The 21,848-nt window shown below is 42.0% G+C and overlaps 1 protein-coding gene and 1 long non-coding RNA gene across 2 annotated transcripts; one reads left to right on the forward strand and one right to left on the reverse strand.

Annotated features, from left to right (window-relative positions):
- The first annotated feature begins 9 nt into the window (after positions 1 to 9).
- On the forward strand, positions 10 to 21,444 carry LOC111342892 (pseudouridylate synthase 1 homolog). Its single transcript, XM_088725002.1, has 15 exons — positions 10 to 358; positions 715 to 818; positions 1,872 to 1,965; positions 2,612 to 2,680; positions 3,145 to 3,211; positions 3,386 to 3,483; positions 16,680 to 16,707; positions 16,903 to 16,981; positions 18,296 to 18,341; positions 18,439 to 18,532; positions 19,032 to 19,102; positions 19,474 to 19,518; positions 19,734 to 19,808; positions 20,378 to 20,448; positions 21,127 to 21,444. The coding sequence occupies exons 1-15, from the start codon at positions 113 to 115 to the stop codon at positions 21,362 to 21,364; spliced, it is 1,425 nt and encodes a 474-aa protein (XP_088581128.1). The 5' UTR covers positions 10 to 112; the 3' UTR covers positions 21,365 to 21,444.
- LOC148743247 (uncharacterized) lies at positions 17,616 to 18,107 on the reverse strand. The gene is made up of 2 exons (XR_015988672.1): positions 18,014 to 18,107; positions 17,616 to 17,728 (listed from the first exon to the last, which is right to left on the reverse strand). It is a non-coding gene; the product is annotated as an uncharacterized LOC148743247 (long non-coding RNA).
- Positions 21,445 to 21,848: the final 404 nt, after the last annotated feature.

Here is a 21,848-nt window from a genome sequence, read left to right on the forward strand (position 1 = left end):
GAATCCGCAAGAGTTATCATCACCGTGGGCTCAATGAAGAATATCTTCCTGCTTTTCATGCAAAAACTATTGACACTTTCAACTTTCAGCTAAAGTTTGCTGTATCTTTTATATGAGTAGACATCTCGCCTTCTTTCTAAGAAGGATTTACAAGCTGTCTGTACAAAAATTAGAAAATTCAGCTGCGTCAAGGTTTATGCAAAAGATGGCGGATAGTACCACGTGCAACTCGGAACGATTTTCAAAGGAACCACCAAAAACGGAGGAAGAAAACGGCGGTTTGAAAAGGTCCCTGAATGATGACAACACGACAGATAATGCTGGTAACAAGATAATGAAAACAGAACCTGGCGAAAAGGTACAAGAACATGCTCATTTTTTATCCTACAACTAGCCTTCTTTGAAATCTCATTAATCATAATACGCTCTCTTAGACTCGAACACCCTCTCGCCCCCTCCCCCCGAGGATGGGGGTAGGGGTGAAAGGAGGTGAGACAGGGCCTGTTGGGATATTTTTTGAAGGAAGCTGAAACTTTTGAAATTTTGCAATGCAATTTCCGAAGTTGTTGGTGACAAGATGGTGGTGTCAAAGTTTCGCCTTCCTCAGGGAAGTTATGGTTAGAAGAGAAATTGTCCTCAAATGTACATCATTTATCTCCAGATGTCCTTGATCTAGCTTTGGAAAAGAAAGTTAAATTACTTCTGTATTCACAGGTTGCTGATGATGAGAAAGATGAAAAAACACCTGTACTTCCACGAAAAAAGAAGTGTGCATTGCTTTTATCTTACTGTGGGGCAGGGTACAATGGCATGCAAATGTAGGTACTGCCATAAAGTGTTGATGATTGAATGAAAATACGACAAGTAGCCATGACATAATAAGTTGACTCAACATACAAGACTATTTTGAGCCGACACCAGTTTTTATATAACATAGAAAGATTAGGGGAATGTCCATTACTTCATCTCACCTGTAGGATGCTATTCCATCTCAGATAATGGCTCTCTGCCCTCACAATTTGTCAGGTTTCCCTGAAAGTTCATTATAACCCACTCCGGGATGGAGAGAGATGTTGTTAAATGGCATGCCATAAAAGCCTGCAGATAGGCCGCACCTGCAGCTAAGCCACACCCGCAGATAAGCTGCACCCGCAGATAAGCCGCACTCCGAATTTAGCAGCGGAAATCCTAAGTCAAGTCTTGAGAAGTCTTCTTCATCCACTGTTTATCAAGCGTAAACTCATCATTAACATTGCAATGGAAAATACTTCAAAGTGTTACCCACAATTTTAGCACTTTAATGTAATGAACATTGTTTCTACCAATTGTGGATAAGTGCAGCTTATCCACAGGCTTTTACAGTATCTTGCCTTAGTAGATTGTAACACAATAAGCCATACAGAGCTTGAATTTGAATCATTTGTATGCAGCTAGCAACTGTAACCCTCTGTGTCTTTCATCAATATAATACTTTGTAGATTATGATCTTTTTCTAAGCTAAGATCAACTTTTGTATGGTAAATAATAATACTGTCATCGTAAAGCAATGGGTTGCATGGTATGAAAGTATTTATGTCCACTTGAAGAGTTTCAACACAACTGTTTTTTACTCAAGATGAGTTGTGTTTTGTTAATGTGGACTAGAGAAAAAGACAGCCCTAATCTTTGCCAGGGAGTGTTTTTAATCAGTAACTGTCTGGTGACAAGAAGGGCTATAAATTATCTATTGACTTTGTTTTCAATGAAGATCATTGGAACAAATGATAGGAGTCAAACAGAAGAGGATGTTAATATGGTAGTGTGCTCAAACTTGTCTGAAGGTTTTTCATTTTTAGTTAGCTAATTTTTAATGAATTGTTTTTTTTGTCTAGTAATCCTGGTGTTAAAACTATTGAACAAGAACTGGTCAATGCCTTGTATAAAGCTGAAGCAATAACTGAAGATGGAAAAGCCAACATGGGAAAGGTGGGTTGTGGGATATTCTCCACAGTGCTGGGAATACTGAAAAAGCCTTTGATTGTTCAGTCTCTTTAAAGAGATTTCACTGTCTACTCAGGAAAATGCACTGGTTCTTCTGAATGCTCATGGCTCAGTTTTCAGTAGGCATTGATGCAAATAAAACTTTTCAGTGGCAACTTTGTTTGACAGTCCTGTTGCTCCAAATCTTTCAGTCAAAAGAAGAAAAGGAATCGTTGTAGTTATGCAAAGCTCAAATCAGAATCGGTACTAAGGGCTATTAGCTCTAAAAGTAATGATTTGTTATCAATGATGTTAGTATTGTTGTCAGTTTAAAAAGTTAATGCCGGTATGTATTTTTTTATATATTTTTTTTATAAAAAAATTAAAAGAGGCAACTGGCTTTTTGAAACTAAACAACAGCATCGTTGAAAATATTCCAAGATTTCCTTGATGTTTATATGATTGTATCAGGTTATTAAATTTCATAGAAATCTAGATTGTGAAATGAACAAGTTACATTGTAGTTGACAAATAATACTGTTTTTAGTCGTTTTCTGTTACTGTAAATAAAATTTGCTTTCTTTACTATGGGTATGTTAGTAGCTGACGAAACAAAAAAGTTTTCTTTTTATCTCTATTCTTTTCGCTTTAGATGTCCTTTCAACGATGTGCTAGAACAGACAAAGGTGTTTCTGCTGCAAGACAAGTTGTGTCCTTAAAGATAAGCATCACAACAGATTCTTCTAATAACACGAGACTGCTGTTTTCCTCATTGCCTGTTTTCACAAATATGGATTTTGTATTATTGAATGAAATCAAGTGATCTGGGATTTGGGTAACCCTTTTTGAGGTTTCATTTGCCTGTAGTATATGTTGTGAAAGTTTTCCAGAGAAAAATGCATTTATTCAAGAGGTAACCATGCTATGTATCAAATTCCTTTACACACATGTGAAATTTACAGTGATTTACTGTCAGTCGTATGGAACTTCACAGGAGCACTCATTAAAACTTGTACTGTGATCTTTGAAAAAGTATCTTCTTGGGGTCATTTCTTTGGAAGTGTGCTTGTATACCTACTGTGTGGCTGATAACTGTTAATTATACATTTACATTTTCTTTTAAAAAACAAATTATATGATAATGTACTGGACCAAATGTAATTTTTTTTTCCTCTTTGTCTTTACATGGTGCCATTGCAGAACCTTTTGCCAAAGATTAATGAGCATCTTCTGCCTGAAATTAGAGTCCTTGGTAAGTCACAGAACCTGATAGAGTCATGTACTGTAGCTCTTTACTTACAGGTGTTATTGCATTACTCATCCTCTGAGGATTAGGTAAAACTAATCAGGACATAGAGAGAAAATTCGACTTAAGGTTGACATACATGGTAAGTTTTGTACAACGGATGTCCCTTGTTTCTTGCAGCCATGAAAAGAACAACTAGAGGCTTTGATGCAAAAGGAAACTGCTCAGCAAGGACTTATGAATACCTCACCCCTACATTTGCTTTTGCCAAAGATTATGTAAGTTTGTGCTTCAAGACATTTGATTGCTCTTTTGATGAAAAAAAAATATGTCGACAAGAATCATGATGAAAAGTAAATTGAATGATCGAGTGACCTGATGAGACAGCCATTTGGGTTTCTGAAGTTTACTCTGCATATTGTGAAGAATATACGCCTGTACACATATGACCATTGCTTTATCATTTAATAATTTTGTCAGCCAGTCAATCAGTCAGTCAGTCAGTCAGTCAGGCAATCATACCAATACGTACGCAGTCCATCTACATATGTGTCTGTCTATTTGTCAGCCAGGCAGTCAACCAACCAGTTTGTCAGTCTGTCAGGTTATAGATCAGTCTGTCAATCAGTCTCTTAGTCAGTTAGTCAGTCAGGTACTCTCTCTCTCAGTCAGACAGTGAGTCAATCTGTCAGTCAGTCTCTTAGTCAGTTAGTCAGTCAGGTACTCTCTCTCTCAGTCAGACAGTGAGTCAATCTGTCAGTCAGTCTCTTAGTTGGTTAGTCAGTCAGGTACTCTCTCTCTCAGTCAGACAGTGAGTCAATCTGTCAATCAGTCTCTTAGTCAGTTAGTCAGTCAGGTACTCTCTCTCTCAGTCAGACAGTGAGTCAATCTGTCAATCAGTCTCTTAGTCAGTTAGTCAGTCAGGTACTCTCTCTCTCAGTCAGACAGTGAGTCAATCTGTCAGTCATTCTCTTAGTTGGTTAGTCAGTCAGGTACTCTCTCTCTCAGACAGACAGTGAGTCAATCTGTCAGTCAGTCTCTTAGTTGGTTAGTCAGTCAGGTACTCTCTCTCTCAGTCAGACAGTGAGTCAATCTGTCAGTCATTCTCTTAGTTGGTTAGTCAGTCAGGTACTCTCTCTCTCAGTCAGACAGTGAGTCAATCTGTCAGTCATTCTCTTAGTTGGTTAGTCAGTCAGGTACTCTCTCTCTCAGTCAGACAGTGAGTCAATCTGTCAGTCAGTCTCTTAGTTGGTTAGTCAGTCAGGTACTCTCTCTCTCAGTCAGACAGTGAGTCAATCTGTCAATCAGTCTCTTAGTCAGTTAGTCAGTCAGGTACTCTCTCTCTCAGTCAGACAGTGAGTCAATCTGTCAGTCATTCTCTTAGTTGGTTAGTCAGTCAGGTACTCTCTCTCTCAGTCAGTCAGTGAGTCAATCTGTCAGTCAGTCTCTTAGTCAGTTAGTCAGTCAGGTACTCTCTCTCTCAGTCAGACAGTGAGTCAATCTGTCAATCAGTCTCTTAGTCAGTTAGTCAGTCAGGTACTCTCTCTCTCAGTCAGACAGTGAGTCAATCTGTCAGTCATTCTCTTAGTTGGTTAGTCAGTCAGGTACTCTCTCTCTCAGACAGACAGTGAGTCAATCTGTCAGTCAGTCTCTTAGTTGGTTAGTCAGTCAGGTACTCTCTCTCTCAGTCAGACAGTGAGTCAATCTGTCAGTCATTCTCTTAGTTGGTTAGTCAGTCAGGTACTCTCTCTCTCAGTCAGACAGTGAGTCAATCTGTCAGTCATTCTCTTAGTCAGTTAGTCAGTCAGGTACTCTCTCTCTCAGTCAGACAGTGAGTCAATCTGTCAGTCAGTCTCTTAGTCAGTTAGTCAGTCAGGTACTCTCTCTCTCAGTCAGACAGTGAGTCAATCTGTCAGTCATTCTCTTAGTTGGTTAGTCAGTCAGGTACTCTCTCTCTCAGACAGACAGTGAGTCAATCTGTCAGTCAGTCTCTTAGTTGGTTAGTCAGTCAGGTACTCTCTCTCTCAGTCAGACAGTGAGTCAATCTGTCAGTCATTCTCTTAGTTGGTTAGTCAGTCAGGTACTCTCTCTCTCAGTCAGACAGTGAGTCAATCTGTCAGTCATTCTCTTAGTCAGTTAGTCAGTCAGGTACTCTCTCTCTCAGTCAGACAGTGAGTCAATCTGTCAGTCAGTCTCTTAGTCAGTTAGTCAGTCAGGTACTCTCTCTCTCAGTCAGACAGTGAGTCAATCTGTCAGTCATTCTCTTAGTTGGTTAGTCAGTCAGGTACTCTCTCTCTCAGACAGACAGTGAGTCAATCTGTCAGTCAGTCTCTTAGTTGGTTAGTCAGTCAGGTACTCTCTCTCTCAGTCAGACAGTGAGTCAATCTGTCAGTCATTCTCTTAGTTGGTTAGTCAGTCAGGTACTCTCTCTCTCAGTCAGACAGTGAGTCAATCTGTCAGTCATTCTCTTAGTCAGTTAGTCAGTCAGGTACTCTCTCTCTCAGTCAGACAGTGAGTCAATCTGTCAGTCATTCTCTTAGTCAGTTAGTCAGTCAGGTACTCTCTCTCTCTCAGTCAGACAGTGAGTCAATCTGTCAGTCAGTCTCTTAGTCAGTTAGTCAGTCAGGTACTCTCTCTCTCAGTCAGACAGTGAGTCAATCTGTCAGTCAGTCTCTTAGTTGGTTAGTCAGTCAGGTACTCTCTCTCTCAGACAGACAGTGAGTCAATCTGTCAGTCAGTCTCTTAGTTGGTTAGTCAGTCAGGTACTCTCTCTCTCAGTCAGACAGTGAGTCAATCTGTCAGTCAGTCTCTTAGTTGGTTAGTCAGTCAGGTACTCTCTCTCTCAGACAGACAGTGAGTCAATCTGTCAGTCAGTCTCTTAGTTGGTTAGTCAGTCAGGTACTCTCTCTCTCAGTCAGACAGTGAGTCAATCTGTCAGTCATTCTCTTAGTTGGTTAGTCAGTCAGGTACTCTCTCTCTCAGACAGACAGTGAGTCAATCTGTCAGTCAGTCTCTTAGTTGGTTAGTCAGTCAGGTACTCTCTCTCTCAGTCAGACAGTGAGTCAATCTGTCAGTCTTTCTCTTAGTTGGTTAGTCAGTCAGGTACTCTCTCTCTCAGTCAGACAGTGAGTCAATCTGTCAGTCAGTCTCTTAGTCAGTTAGTCAGTCAGGTACTCTCTCTCTCAGTCAGACAGTGAGTCAATCTGTCAGTCAGTCTCTTAGTTGGTTAGTCAGTCAGGTACTCTCTCTCTCAGACAGACAGTGAGTCAATCTGTCAATCAGTCTCTTAGTCAGTTAGTCAGTCAGGTACTCTCTCAGTCAGACAGTGAGTCAATCTGTCAGTCAGTCTCTTAGTTGGTTAGTCAGTCAGGTACTCTCTCTCTCAGACAGACAGTGAGTCAATCTGTCAGTCAGTCTCTTAGTTGGTTAGTCAGTCAGGTACTCTCTCTCTCAGTCAGACAGTGAGTCAATCTGTCAGTCATTCTCTTAGTTGGTTAGTCAGTCAGGTACTCTCTCTCTCAGTCAGACAGTGAGTCAATCTGTCAGTCAGTCTCTTAGTTGGTTAGTCAGTCAGGTACTCTCTCTCTCAGACAGACAGTGAGTCAATCTGTCAGTCAGTCTCTTAGTTGGTTAGTCAGTCAGGTACTCTCTCTCTCAGTCAGACAGTGAGTCAATCTGTCAGTCATTCTCTTAGTTGGTTAGTCAGTCAGGTACTCTCTCTCTCAGACAGACAGTGAGTCAATCTGTCAGTCATTCTCTTAGTCAGTTAGTCAGTCAGGTACTCTCTCTCTCAGTCAGACAGTGAGTCAATCTGTCAGTCAGTCTCTTAGTTGGTTAGTCAGTCAGGTACTCTCTCTCTCAGTCAGACAGTGAGTCAATCTGTCAGTCAGTCTCTTAGTCAGGTAGTCAGTCAGGTACTCTCTCTCTCAGTCAGACAGTGAGTCAATCTGTCAGTCAGTCTCTTAGTTGGTTAGTCAGTCAGGTACTCTCTCTCTCAGTCAGACAGTGAGTCAATCTGTCAGTCATTCTCTTAGTCAGTTAGTCAGTCAGGTACTCTCTCTCTCTCAGTCAGACAGTGAGTCAATCTGTCAGTCAGTCTCTTAGTCAGTTAGTCAGTCAGGTACTCTCTCTCTCAGTCAGACAGTGAGTCAATCTGTCAGTCAGTCTCTTAGTTGGTTAGTCAGTCAGGTACTCTCTCTCTCAGACAGACAGTGAGTCAATCTGTCAGTCAGTCTCTTAGTTGGTTAGTCAGTCAGGTACTCTCTCTCTCAGTCAGACAGTGAGTCAATCTGTCAGTCAGTCTCTTAGTTGGTTAGTCAGTCAGGTACTCTCTCTCTCAGACAGACAGTGAGTCAATCTGTCAGTCAGTCTCTTAGTTGGTTAGTCAGTCAGGTACTCTCTCTCTCAGTCAGACAGTGAGTCAATCTGTCAGTCATTCTCTTAGTCAGTTAGTCAGTTAGGTACTCTCTCTCTCTCAGTCAGACAGTGAGTCAATCTGTCAGTCAGTCTCTTAGTTGGTTAGTCAGTCAGGTACTCTCTCTCTCAGTCAGACAGTGAGTAAATCTGTCAGTCATTCTCTTAGTCAGTTAGTCAGTCAGGTACTCTCTCTCTCTCAGTCATACAGTGAGTCAATCTGTCAGTCATTCTCTTAGTTGGTTAGTCAGTCAGGTACTCTCTCTCTCAGTCAGACAGTGAGTCAATCTGTCAGTCAGTCTCTTAGTCAGTTAGTCAGTCAGGTACTCTCTCTCTCAGTCAGACAGTGAGTCAATCTGTCAGTCAGTCTCTTAGTTGGTTAGTCAGTCAGGTACTCTCTCTCTCAGACAGACAGTGAGTCAATCTGTCAATCAGTCTCTTAGTCAGTTAGTCAGTCAGGTACTCTCTCTCTCAGTCAGACAGTGAGTCAATCTGTCAGTCAGTCTCTTAGTTGGTTAGTCAGTCAGGTACTCTCTCTCTCAGACAGACAGTGAGTCAATCTGTCAGTCAGTCTCTTAGTTGGTTAGTCAGTCAGGTACTCTCTCTCTCAGTCAGACAGTGAGTCAATCTGTCAGTCATTCTCTTAGTTGGTTAGTCAGTCAGGTACTCTCTCTCTCAGTCAGACAGTGAGTCAATCTGTCAGTCAGTCTCTTAGTTGGTTAGTCAGTCAGGTACTCTCTCTCTCAGACAGACAGTGAGTCAATCTGTCAGTCAGTCTCTTAGTTGGTTAGTCAGTCAGGTACTCTCTCTCTCAGTCAGACAGTGAGTCAATCTGTCAGTCATTCTCTTAGTTGGTTAGTCAGTCAGGTACTCTCTCTCTCAGTCAGACAGTGAGTCAATCTGTCAGTCATTCTCTTAGTCAGTTAGTCAGTCAGGTACTCTCTCTCAGTCAGACAGTGAGTCAATCTGTCAGTCATTCTCTTAGTCAGTTAGTCAGTCAGGTACTCTCTCTCTCAGTCAGACAGTGAGTCAATCTGTCAGTCATTCTCTTAGTTGGTTAGTCAGTCAGGTACTCTCTCTCTCAGTCAGACAGTGAGTCAATCTGTCAGTCAGTCTCTTAGTCAGTTAGTCAGTCAGGTACTCTCTCTCTCAGTCAGACAGTGAGTCAATCTGTCAGTCAGTCTCTTAGTTGGTTAGTCAGTCAGGTACTCTCTCTCTCAGTCAGACAGTGAGTCAATCTGTCAGTCATTCTCTTAGTTGGTTAGTCAGTCAGGTACTCTCTCTCTCAGTCAGACAGTGAGTCAATCTGTCAGTCAGTCTCTTAGTTGGTTAGTCAGTCAGGTACTCTCTCAGTCAGACAGACAGTGAGTCAATCTGTCAGTCAGTCTCTTAGTTGGTTAGTCAGTCAGGTACTCTCTCTCTCAGTCAGACAGTGAGTCGATCTGTCAGTCATTCTCTTAGTTGGTTACTCAGTCAGGTACTCTCTCTCTCAGTCAGTCAGTGAGTCAATCTGTCAGTCAGTCTCTTAGTCAGTTAGTCAGTCAGGTACTCTCTCTCTCAGTCAGACAGTGAGTCAATCTGTCAGTCAGTCTCTTAGTTGGTTAGTCAGTCAGGTACTCTCTCTCTCAGTCAGTCAGTGAGTTAATCTGTCAGTCAGTCTCTTAGTCAGTTAGTCAGTCAGGTACTCTCTCCCTCAGTCAGACAGTGAGTCAATCTGTCAGTCAGTCTCTTAGTTGGTTAGTCAGTCAGGTACTCTCTCAGTCAGACAGTGAGTCAATCTGTCAGTCAGTCTCTTAGTTGGTTAGTCAGTCAGGTACTCTCTCTCTCAGTCAGACAGTGAGTCAATCTGTCAGTCAGTCTCTTAGTTGGTTAGTCAGTCAGGTACTCTCTCTCTCAGTCAGACAGTGAGTCAATCTGTCAGTCAGTCTCTTAGTTGGTTAGTCAGTCAGGTACTCTCTCTCTCAGTCAGACAGACAGTGAGTCAATCTGTCAGTCAGGCTCTTAGTTGGTTAGTCAGTCAGGTACTCTCTCTCTCAGTCAGACAGTGAGTCAATCTGTCAGTCAGTCTCTTAGTTGGTTAGTCAGTCAGGTACTCTCTCAGTCAGACAGACAGTGAGTCAATCTGTCAGTCAGTCTCTTAGTTGGTTAGTCAGTCAGGTACTCTCTCTCTCAGTCAGACAGTGAGTCAATCTGTCAGTCATTCTCTTAGTTGGTTACTCAGTCAGGTACTCTCTCTCTCAGTCAGTCAGTGAGTCAATCTGTCAGTCAGTCTCTTAGTCAGTTAGTCAGTCAGGTACTCTCTCTCTCAGTCAGACAGTGAGTCAATCTGTCAGTCAGTCTCTTAGTTGGTTAGTCAGTCAGGTACTCTCTCTCTCAGTCAGTCAGTGAGTCAATCTGTCAGTCAGTCTCTTAGTCAGTTAGTCAGTCAGGTACTCTCTCCCTCAGTCAGACAGTGAGTCAATCTGTCAGTCAGTCTCTTAGTTGGTTAGTCAGTCAGGTACTCTCTCAGTCAGACAGTGAGTCAATCTGTCAGTCAGTCTCTTAGTTGGTTAGTCAGTCAGGTACTCTCTCTCTCAGTCAGACAGTGAGTCAATCTGTCAGTCAGTCTCTTAGTTGGTTAGTCAGTCAGGTACTCTCTCTCTCAGTCAGACAGTGAGTCAATCTGTCAGTCATTCTCTTAGTTGGTTAGTCAGTCAGGTACTCTCTCTCTCAGTCAGACAGTGAGTCAATCTGTCAGTCAGTCACTTAGTTGGTTAGTCAGTCAGGTACTCTCTCTCTCAGTCAGTCAGTGAGTCAATCTGTCAGTCAGTCTCTTAGTCAGTTAGTCAGTCAGGTACTCTCTCTCTCAGTCAGAGAGTGAGTCAATCTGTCAGTCATTCTCTTAGTTGGTTAGTCAGTCAGGTACTCTCTCCCTCAGTCAGACAGTGAGTCAATCTGTCAGTCAGTGTCTTAGTTGGTTAGTCAGTCAGGTACTCTCTTTCTCAGTCAGTCAGTGAGTCAATCTGTCAGTCAGTCTCTTAGTCAGTTAGTCAGTCAGGTACTCTCTCCCACAGTCAGACAGTGAGTCAATCTGTCAGTCAGTCTCTTAGTTGGTTAGTCAGTCAGGTACTCTCTCAGTCAGACAGTGAGTCAATCTGTCAGTCAGTCTCTTAGTTGGTTAGTCAGTCAGGTACTCTCTCTCTCAGTCAGACAGTGAGTCAATCTGTCAGTCATTCTCTTAGTTGGTTAGTCAGTCAGGTACTCTCTCTCTCAGTCAGACAGTGAGTCAATCTGTCAGTCAGTCTCTTAGTTGGTTAGTTAGTCAGGTACTCTCTCAGTCAGACAGTGAGTCAATCTGTCAGTCAGTCTCTTAGTTGGTTAGTCAGTCAGGTACTCTCTCTCAGTCAGACGGTGAGTCAATCTGTCAGTCATTCTCTTAGTTGGTTAGTCAGTCAGGTACTCTCTCTCTCAGTCAGACAGTGAGTCAATCTGTCAGTCAGTCTCTTAGTTGGTTAGTCAGTCAGGTACTCTCTCTCTCAGTCAGACAGTGAGTCAATCTGTCAGTCAGTCTCTTAGTCAGTTAGTCAGTCAGGTACTCTCTCTCTCAGTCAGACAGTGAGTCAATCTGTCAGTCAGTCTCTTAGTTGGTTAGTCAGTCAGGTACTCTCTCTCTCAGTCAGTCAGTGAGTCAATCTGTCAGTCAGTCTCTTAGTCAGTTAGTCAGTCAGGTACTCTCTCCCTCAGTCAGACAGTGAGTCAATCTGTCAGTCAGTCTCTTAGTTGGTTAGTCAGTCAGGTACTCTCTCAGTCAGACAGTGAGTCAATCTGTCAGTCAGTCTCTTAGTTGGTTAGTCAGTCAGGTACTCTCTCTCTCAGTCAGACAGTGAGTCAATCTGTCAGTCAGTCTCTTAGTTGATTAGTCAGTCAGGTACTCTCTCTCTCAGTCAGACAGTGAGTCAATCTGTCAGTCATTCTCTTAGTTGGTTAGTCAGTCAGGTACTCTCTCTCAGTCAGACAGTGAGTCAATCTGTCAGTCAGTCTCTTAGTTGGTTAGTCAGTCAGGTACTCTCTCTCTCAGTCAGACAGTGAGTCAATCTGTCAGTCAGTCTCTTAGTCAGTTAGTCAGTCAGGTACTCTCTCCCTCAGTCAGACAGTGAGTCAATCTGTCAGTCAGTCTCTTAGTTGGTTAGTCAGTCAGGTACTCTCTCAGTCAGACAGTGAGTCAATCTGTCAGTCAGTCTCTTAGTTGGTTAGTCAGTCAGGTACTCTCTCTCTCAGTCAGACAGTGAGTCAATCTGTCAGTCAGTCTCTTAGTTGGTTAGTCAGTCAGGTACTCTCTCTCTCAGTCAGACAGTGAGTCAATCTGTCAGTCAGTCTCTTAGTTGGTTAGTCAGTCAGGTACTCTCTCAGTCAGACAGTGAGTCAATCTGTCAGTCAGTCTCTTAGTTGGTTAGTCAGTCAGGTACTCTCTCTCTCAGTCAGACAGTGAGTCAATCTGTCAGTCAGTCTCTTAGTTGGTTAGTCAGTCAGGTACTCTCTCTCTCAGTCAGACAGTGAGTCAATCTGTCAGTCAGTCTCTTAGTTCGTTAGTCAGTCAGGTACTCTCTCTCTCAGTCAGACAGTGAGTCAATCTGTCAGTCATTCTCTTAGTTGGTTAGTCAGTCAGGTACTCTCTCTCTCAGTCAGACAGTGAGTCAATCTGTCAGTCAGTCTCTTAGTTGGTTAGTCAGTCAGGTACTCTCTCTCTCAGTCAGACAGTGAGTCAATCTGTCAGTCAGTCTCTTAGTTGGTTAGTCAGTCAGGTACTCTCTCTCTCAGTCAGACAGTGAGTCAATCTGTCAGTCAGTCTCTTAGTTGGTTAGTCAGTCAGGTACTCTCTCTCTCAGTCAGACAGTGAGTCAATCTGTCAGTCAGTCTCTTAGTTGGTTAGTCAGTCAGGTACTCTCTCTCTCAGTCAGACAGACAGTGAGTCAATCTGTCAGTCAGTCTCTTAGTTGGTTAGTCAGTCAGGTACTCTCTCTCTCAGTCAGACAGTGAGTCAATCTGTCAGTCAGTCTCTTAGTTGGTTAGTCAGTCAGGTACTCTCTCAGTCAGACAGACAGTGAGTCAATCTGTCAGTCAGTCTCTTAGTTGGTTAGTCAGTCAGGTACTCTCTCTCTCAGTCAGACAGTGAGTCAATCTGTCAGTCATTCTCTTAGTTTGTTACTCAGTCAGGTACTCTCTCTCTCAGTCAGTCAGTGAGTCAATCTGTCAGTCAGTCTCTTAGTCAGTTAGTCAGTCAGGTACTCTCTCTCTCAGTCAGACAGTGAGTCAATCTGTCAGTCAGTCTCTTAGTTGGTTAGTCAGTCAGGTACTCTCTCTCTCAGTCAGTCAGTGAGTCAATCTGTCAGTCAGTCTCTTAGTCAGTTAGTCAGTCAGGTACTCTCTCCCTCAGTCAGACAGTGAGTCAATCTGTCAGTCAGTCTCTTAGTTGGTTAGTCAGTCAGGTACTCTCTCAGTCAGACAGTGAGTCAATCTGTCAGTCAGTCTCTTAGTTGGTTAGTCAGTCAGGTACTCTCTCTCTCAGTCAGACAGTGAGTCAATCTGTCAGTCAGTCTCTTAGTTGGTTAGTCAGTCAGGTACTCTCTCTCTCAGTCAGACAGTGAGTCAATCTGTCAGTCATTCTCTTAGTTGGTTAGTCAGTCAGGTACTCTCTCTCTCAGTCAGACAGTGAGTCAATCTGTCAGTCAGTCACTTAGTTGGTTAGTCAGTCAGGTACTCTCTCTCTCAGTCAGTCAGTGAGTCAATCTGTCAGTCAGTCTCTTAGTCAGTTAGTCAGTCAGGTACTCTCTCTCTCAGTCAGAGAGTGAGTCAATCTGTCAGTCATTCTCTTAGTTGGTTAGTCAGTCAGGTACTCTCTCCCTCAGTCAGACAGTGAGTCAATCTGTCAGTCAGTCTCTTAGTTGGTTAGTCAGTCAGGTACTCTCTTTCTCAGTCAGTCATTGAGTCAATCTGTCAGTCAGTCTCTTAGTCAGTTAGTCAGTCAGGTACTCTCTCCCACAGTCAGACAGTGAGTCAATCTGTCAGTCAGTCTCTTAGTTGGTTAGTCAGTCAGGTACTCTCTCAGTCAGACAGTGAGTCAATCTGTCAGTCAGTCTCTTAGTTGGTTAGTCAGTCAGGTACTCTCTCTCTCAGTCAGACAGTGAGTCAATCTGTCAGTCATTCTCTTAGTTGGTTAGTCAGTCAGGTACTCTCTCTCTCAGTCAGACAGTGAGTCAATCTGTCAGTCAGTCTCTTAGTTGGTTAGTTAGTCAGGTACTCTCTCAGTCAGACAGTGAGTCAATCTGTCAGTCAGTCTCTTAGTTGGTTAGTCAGTCAGGTACTCTCTCTCAGTCAGACGGTGAGTCAATCTGTCAGTCATTCTCTTAGTTGGTTAGTCAGTCAGGTACTCTCTCTCTCAGTCAGACAGTGAGTCAATCTGTCAGTCAGTCTCTTAGTTGGTTAGTCAGTCAGGTACTCTCTCTCTCAGTCAGACAGTGAGTCAATCTGTCAGTCAGTCTCTTAGTCAGTTAGTCAGTCAGGTACTCTCTCTCTCAGTCAGACAGTGAGTCAATCTGTCAGTCAGTCTCTTAGTTGGTTAGTCAGTCAGGTACTCTCTCTCTCAGTCAGTCAGTGAGTCAATCTGTCAGTCAGTCTCTTAGTTGGTTAGTCAGTCAGGTACTCTCTCTCTCAGACAGACAGTGAGTCAATCTGTCAGTCATTCTCTTAGTCAGTTAGTCAGTCAGGTACTCTCTCTCTCAGTCAGACAGTGAGTCAATCTGTCAGTCAGTCTCTTAGTTGGTTAGTCAGTCAGGTACTCTCTCTCTCAGTCAGTCAGTGAGTCAATCTGTCAGTCAGTCTCTTAGTCAGTTAGTCAGTCAGGTACTCTCTCCCTCAGTCAGACAGTGAGTCAATCTGTCAGTCAGTCTCTTAGTTGGTTAGTCAGTCAGGTACTCTCTCAGTCAGACAGTGAGTCAATCTGTCAGTCAGTCTCTTAGTTGGTTAGTCAGTCAGGTACTCTCTCTCTCAGTCAGACAGTGAGTCAATCTGTCAGTCAGTCTCTTAGTTGATTAGTCAGTCAGGTACTCTCTCTCTCAGTCAGACAGTGAGTCAATCTGTCAGTCATTCTCTTAGTTGGTTAGTCAGTCAGGTACTCTCTCTCAGTCAGACAGTGAGTCAATCTGTCAGTCAGTCTCTTAGTTGGTTAGTCAGTCAGGTACTCTCTCTCTCAGTCAGACAGTGAGTCAATCTGTCAGTCAGTCTCTTAGTCAGTTAGTCAGTCAGGTACTCTCTCCCTCAGTCAGACAGTGAGTCAATCTGTCAGTCAGTCTCTTAGTTGGTTAGTCAGTCAGGTACTCTCTCAGTCAGACAGTGAGTCAATCTGTCAGTCAGTCTCTTAGTTGGTTAGTCAGTCAGGTACTCTCTCTCTCAGTCAGACAGTGAGTCAATCTGTCAGTCAGTCTCTTAGTTGGTTAGTCAGTCAGGTACTCTCTCTCTCAGTCAGACAGTGAGTCAATCTGTCAGTCAGTCTCTTAGTTGGTTAGTCAGTCAGGTACTCTCTCAGTCAGACAGTGAGTCAATCTGTCAGTCAGTCTCTTAGTTGGTTAGTCAGTCAGGTACTCTCTCTCTCAGTCAGACAGTGAGTCAATCTGTCAGTCAGTCTCTTAGTTGGTTAGTCAGTCAGGTACTCTCTCTCTCAGTCAGACAGTGAGTCAATCTGTCAGTCAGTCTCTTAGTTGGTTAGTCAGTCAGGTACTCTCTCTCTCAGTCAGACAGTGAGTCAATCTGTCAGTCATTCTCTTAGTTGGTTAGTCAGTCAGGTACTCTCTCTCTCAGTCAGACAGTGAGTCAATCTGTCAGTCAGTCTCTTAGTTGGTTAGTCAGTCAGGTACTCTCTCCCTCAGTCAGACAGTGAGTCAATCTGTCAGTCATTCTCTTAGTTGGTTAGTCAGTCAGGTACTCTCTCTCTCAGTCAGACAGTGAGTCAATCTGTCAGTCAGTCTCTTAGTCAGTTAGTCAGTCAGGTACTCTCTCTCTCAGTCAGACAGTGAGTCAATCTGTCAGTCAGTCTCTTAGTCAGTTAGTCAGTCAGGTACTCTCTCTCTCAGTCAGACAGTGAGTCAATCTGTCAGTCATTCTCTTAGTCAGTTAGTCAGTCAGGTACTCTCTCTCTCAGTCAGACAGTGAGTCAATCTGTCAGTCAGTCTCTTAGTTGGTTAGTCAGTCAGGTACTCTCTCTCTCAGTCAGACAGTGAGTCAATCTGTCAGTCAGTCTCTTAGTTGGTTAGTCAGTCAGGTACTCTCTCTCAGTCAGACAGTGAGTCAATCTGTCAGTCATTCTCTTAGTCAGTTAGTCAGTCAGGTACTCTGTCTCTCAGTCAGACAGTGAGTCAATCTGTCAGTCATTCTCTTAGTTGGTTAGTCAGTCAGGTACTCTCTCTCTCAGTCAGACAGTGAGTCAATCTGTCAGTCAGTCTCTTAGTTGGTTAGTCAGTCAGGTACTCTCTCTCTCAGTCAGACAGTGAGTCAATCTGTCAGTCAGTCTCTTAGTTGGTTAGTCAGTCAGGTACTCTCTCTCTCAGACAGACAGTGAGTCAATCTGTCAGTCATTCTCTTAGTCAGTTAGTCAGTCAGGTACTCTCTCTCTCAGTCAGACAGTGAGTCAATCTGTCAGTCAGTCTCTTAGTTGGTTAGTCAGTGAGGTACTCTCTCAGTCAGACAGACAGTCAGTCAGTCAAGTGAGTAGAGGGGGTAAGTGATATCAACTACCAGTAAGTTGAAATTTTAAATTGGCCACTGTAAAGAGTTAAAAAGCTGACGTTTCGAGTGTTAGCCCTTCATCATTCGCTCTAACGAAGGGCTAACGCTCGAAACGTCAGCTTTTTAACTCTTTACAGTGGCCAATTTACAATTTCAACGTACTAGTTGATATTACCAAATTAGTCTGGGATTTAGTCCATCAGTTAGTCAGTCACTCAGCCAATCAGTCTCAGTCTGTCAGTCAGTGTTACACATGCTTGATTTTTGTCTGTTGACACCTCCATATCTCACTTTCCATTTTCAGCAAAGTACCACAAAGTACAGAGTGACTGGTATGTATTTAGGATGTGTCAAAGGTTGAGCAGCTGTTTCATACACCAGCTTTGTAGTCACAACCAACAGCTACTTCTAATTTGAATTCAAACTAAATGTAACCAAGTACTTCTTTGGAAGTCTGGCCTGAAGTTATAGCATGTTTGTCAATGTTAAGATATCTTTACTCTCTTTACTGCCTTCTTTTTAAACAGAAGAGAAAATTGCAGAGGTTAATGAGGTTCTTTCCAAGTTTGTTGGTACACGCAATTATCATAATTTTACCTCAGGCAAGTGAGTGTAAGCCTTCTTCTCTTAATTAAAACTTTGAATAATGTACAGTTTTTAAATCAATAGCTAGCAGAGCAGGCGTAAATTGGACGACCGAGTGCTCAGCATTTTCTTAGCAAAACATGGCCGCCATCTTTGATTACAATGGCAGCGGAAGGCTGGGGAGAAAAAGAAATTTCTGCTGAGGGAGTGAGTGACAGTCAAAAGTAAGGAGAGGGGCTGGGGTGGGGGGGTGGGGGAGTGGCCGGTCAAATAAATGATTGCGGGCTTCTTAACGTCAACTCGCCCTAATAAGACGCCTGCACTGCAAGCTATTAAATCAAAGAATCAAATGTTTGTATGAATTATTATCGTTAATGATTAATATTGTAAGAAATAGACAACTTTTTTGAGAGACATGTTTCGGCATGCTTATGCCATCTTCAATCAATGAGTAACAGAACGTGAGTAATTATATAACAGATAAGTAGATGAATAAAATATTCACAATATGATGTAATACAAAAGCGGGTACTAATTATAACGTGACACCAAAAAACTCGCATATTTCTAAGTATTTCAACACATCTCCTTCTTGTAAGAACAAATACTCCCTTTCTTGCTTTAGTAGCGTGGATTCTGCTAAAAACGCAATTGATTTAAAACTCAAAGAAGCTTTTTATATGAATAAGATCAAACCTGAACTTAACAATTACAGCATTATAACACTTTTCTAGCGTTTTAGTTCACACCTTTGATGTTTGGTGTCACCTTGTAATTAGTACCCGCTTTTGTATTACATCATACTGTAAATATTTTATTCATCTACTTATCTGTTATATAATTACTCACGTTCTGTAACTCATTGATTGAAGATGGCATAAGTATGCCGAAACATGTCTCTCAAAAAAGTTGTCTAACTCTATTTCTTACAATATTAATCATTAATGATAATAATTCATACTTGCTACTACTACGACATTAATGATTAATTGATAATGGCTATTACTTTGTATCATGGTTTATCAACAAAATTAATGAATAATACTATTTGACCAGTCAGCATTTTAACCAAGTGTCGCAACTTATCACAGTATTCAGTCTAAAGAAAGGAAAATGTCTTAGGACTCAAACTGAACTCAAAAACAAACAAATTTGTTTTGTTCCGTCAAAAAGAAGACAAAAGAGCCAATAGGAAGGAAGAGCCGAATTTAATTCAATTTAAAATACAAAGAAACTGCGTTAGCACTCGGCCTTACAAAGTGTTCAAAACAAACGGAATGTGACAGTAATAACCTGGAAATCAACCGAATACTTACTTTTTGTTTCGAATTTCAGGAAGTTTAATGATGCCAGTGCCCACAGATATATCATGAAGTTCAAGGTAAAATTTATGAGTACAAACTGCTAACACTTTTGCAGATAAGCTCGGGCAGTAAAGGGCTTGAAAGACTCACCCTAGTGACTTTTTCTTTATTCAGTGTGGCAAACCTTTTGAGGAAAGCGGAAAAGAATTCATCACGATTTCTGTTAAAGGACAAAGTTTCATGCTTCATCAGATCCGGAAAATGATCGGTAAGGCCTGCTCATGAATCCTAATGCCTTCCGTTTTCGAGACTAGAAGAATCTTTTATTAAATGGTTTTTTAGTCTTCCGTAATTCCATTTCTTTTGCTTTACTTCGCTTTGTGATCTAGAAAACTCACTCTTGTTTTTCCACCAATCATATGCAAACTAAAATGCGCTCTCTGGTTTGTTTTTACATTTTGTGCTCGCCACTTTCTCCATCAATCAGATGCAGAAAGAAAGTAATGACGAATTTTTACTGGCGTTTTCCCGCGCTGGGAGCACGTAGCGTATGTTAACTGTTCCTCAGGATCTTTTTGTTTGAGCGTTTAGACTATTTTGTGTTTGGTTTCACGACAAATAATGCAAGCAAAGTGTGTACTCTAACGCGAAGAGGCGACCTCGAAAAAAGAAAAAAATTATCTAAGGCTAATTCTTAAAATCACTGAGGTTGGCCCTCTCGGTACTTTTTGCACTTTTCATATGCTAACTTTCAATGTCGTTTGTAGGCCTTGTGTTGGCAATCGTTCGAGGTGTGGCTCCTGTTAGTACAATAGAACTGGCCAGGAAGGAGAAAAAGGTACATGCATGCATTAGGGGCTGATAGTTTCTAATCAAACTGTTTGGGGCTGCGTCGGTGGGGGTAACGAAATAATATAAATATATCAACAAAGTTGAAATGGTAAATTGGCCACAGTTACGATTATAAAAGCTGACGTTTTGAGCGTTAGCCCTTCGTCGGAGCGAAACGTCAGCTTTTATAATCATAACGGTGGCCAATTTACCATTTCAACTTTGTTGATATATTCATATTATTTCTTTAGATTAGGGTTTAGGGAAGTTTAGGGTACCTCGGGTCTTTGAGGTTATCAACTTTCTACTTTTCATTATCATTTGATTGGATCCCTGAACTCATTCTTTCTTGACAGACATTTATATTGTTGTCTTAAGGTTGATATCCCGAAAGCCCCTGCGGTTGGACTGGTTCTTGACGAGGTAAGCTTGGCTTTGGAAACATCTATACAGGCACGCTCTATCAAAGGCATGGGTCCTACTTCAAATGCTGTCGATACAAATGCTGAAATTTCCTCCTTACACTGTACAAAACCAAATGAAAGTGAATTTTGTTCCTCCTTCAATTGAAGCTAAATCCACATGCTCTCCTCCTCCAAACCTAAATGAAACCCATGAATACTATTGTGTTAATTCAGGTCCACTTCGATGCCTACAACCGTCGCTATGGTTCTGACGGGCTGCACGAGGCGTTAGAGTGGGATGAGAACGAGGTTGGTTCGAATAACGTGAAGCTAATCATTAGGGTGCTTTTGAATTGAGCGTTGAAAAACAAAGCAAAAGTTATCACAACTGCCAATCAGAACAAAAGATGATATCGTCATTAACCAATGAGAACTCAGAGTAAAGAGAGGCAACCTGCTTGAAGCGCGGAAAAAAGCGTGTAATCTCAGTAGTCGTGATTAGTTTTAGTTTTGCATTTAATTGGTTGAGAGAGTGGCACGAGTTTTCTGGACCAATCACCGAGCGAAGTAAAGCAAAACCAAGGCAATCCAGTTTCACTTTCGGTACTCAATTGAACTTTGACTCTGGTGACGAGTTCCGCTCAGGCTTTCGACACGTCAGTTGCTGTCACCGGAAATAGTCGTTTTCAGGACTACTCAAACCTGAACGAGCAGGGTACACGATCAACAGTTACTCCTGGTTTAAACCTTTTTTTTTTTTTAAAGACATCACACTTGACGTGAGTCGTATCGAGTGAGGGTTATTAACAGGACGAAAATAGAAGTTGGGTTGATTTAGTCCAGTTTTACATTGAGTTCCTTGGATGGTATCTTTTCAGGAGGAAATACAGAAGTTTAAACACCAATATATTTATAAACACATCATTGACACAGAGGCTCGAGAACATTCGTATCCTTTTTAACACGAAGTTGAAGTTGCTTTGCAGAGTGTATGTAATTCGTAGTTTTGAATTTAAAACGTAACGAGAAAGTTCTGGGAAGCTTGACCCTTGAACTCCCAGAGGTAATGACTAACATGCGACTTCTCTTTTTAATACCCGTAAATGAGCCGGTAAAGAGGTAATGGGGATACTCAAACTTATCAGGTAGATGTTGTCATCTTGATCTAACACCAAAGTCTTGTTAGTAATTTACAACAAAATTTGTAGCAGCTTGAGGGGAGAATTAACAAACAGATCTTGGCAGTTGGAAGCATGAGAGGTTTGAGCTGGGCGTTACAGATTGGTTTTCGAGTGAGCGTTTTAAAAACAATTTTTGATTGGTCACAACAGCTATTCAGTGTCTGTACAAAGCGGGTAAATTTTCCTTGGATTGAAACTTGCATCAAATTAAAAACAAGAAACTGTTTGAAGCGCGGGAAAACCTCTGTGATCAAGTGCTAGTGTAACGTCTGATTGGTCGAGAAAGTGGCACTAGTTTCCGCGACCAATCATACTGCAGTTCTGGTACACTCTCGTATAAGTGGTGAATGCTACTTGAAGGTTTAAATAAAAACTGTTGGCCCCTCAACAGAATTAGTGCAAAGTGAAATAGTTGTTTGTGTACTTAATCCTTGACTAACTGACAGAATGATGAAATGGCTGAGGTCATTACCAGACCATACGTATACGGACGAGAGAATGGAAGAGATTGGCACTAAAAAAGACGGCAATAATGCCAAACAAAACACAACAGCTGATACAAACAACACTTTGCCTCACGACAACTCTGGTAGTCAAGGGGGGAGTGGCGATGCCAAACAGCTTACGGAGGGAGAGGATATTGATAAGAAAGAAGATGCCGAGGCATCCGGTATTCAAGGGTGACTGATAACGTCTCGGTTGGAAGGAAAGCAATTGTTGTAGTATTTCAAAAGGAACAATTAAAGATATTCATTTTCCTTCAATTTTTGCTTGATTTCGTTCATCCAAGGAAGTAATCCTTTGAGTAGATCCAAATTATTTTGTATTAGGGACACACGCGCAATGATGCTTTTGCTTTTAGTCAGAGTGATATCGGCAGGGCTCGACATTAACGGTAGCCAACTAGCCACAGACTTGTAGAAATTCAGTTTTGCCCAGTGGTTTTCGATTTCCACAAGCCAGTTTGGCTAGTAAACAAACTGAATTTGTGGTAACATCTAAGTTGTCACTAAGTGGCTAGTAAGTTGTGTCAAGCCCTGATCAGTCTAGCTTAATTTGAACATTCTTTGGTCATGATAGTTGACCTTAATCCCTAATAAAGAAGAATACAAACAAAACCGAACCAAACCAGGCTAAATACATTTTACCTTTAAATCATTTCCAACGA

The sequence above is a fragment of the Stylophora pistillata genome, chromosome 1 (assembly GCF_964205215.1).
Source record: "Stylophora pistillata chromosome 1, jaStyPist1.2, whole genome shotgun sequence".
Taxonomy (NCBI): domain Eukaryota; kingdom Metazoa; phylum Cnidaria; class Anthozoa; order Scleractinia; family Pocilloporidae; genus Stylophora; species Stylophora pistillata.

Coding starts and splice junctions, on each gene's coding strand:
- LOC111342892 (XM_088725002.1), top strand. CDS start 113: ATGAGTAGACATCTCGCCTTCTTTCTAAGAAGGATTTACAAGCTGTCT. Junction 3,484..16,679: donor TTGCTTTTGCCAAAGATTAT/GTAAGTTTGTGC, acceptor TTCCATTTTCAG/CAAAGTACCACAAAGTACAG. Junction 19,809..20,377: donor TAGAGTGGGATGAGAACGAG/GTTGGTTCGAAT, acceptor GTATCTTTTCAG/GAGGAAATACAGAAGTTTAA.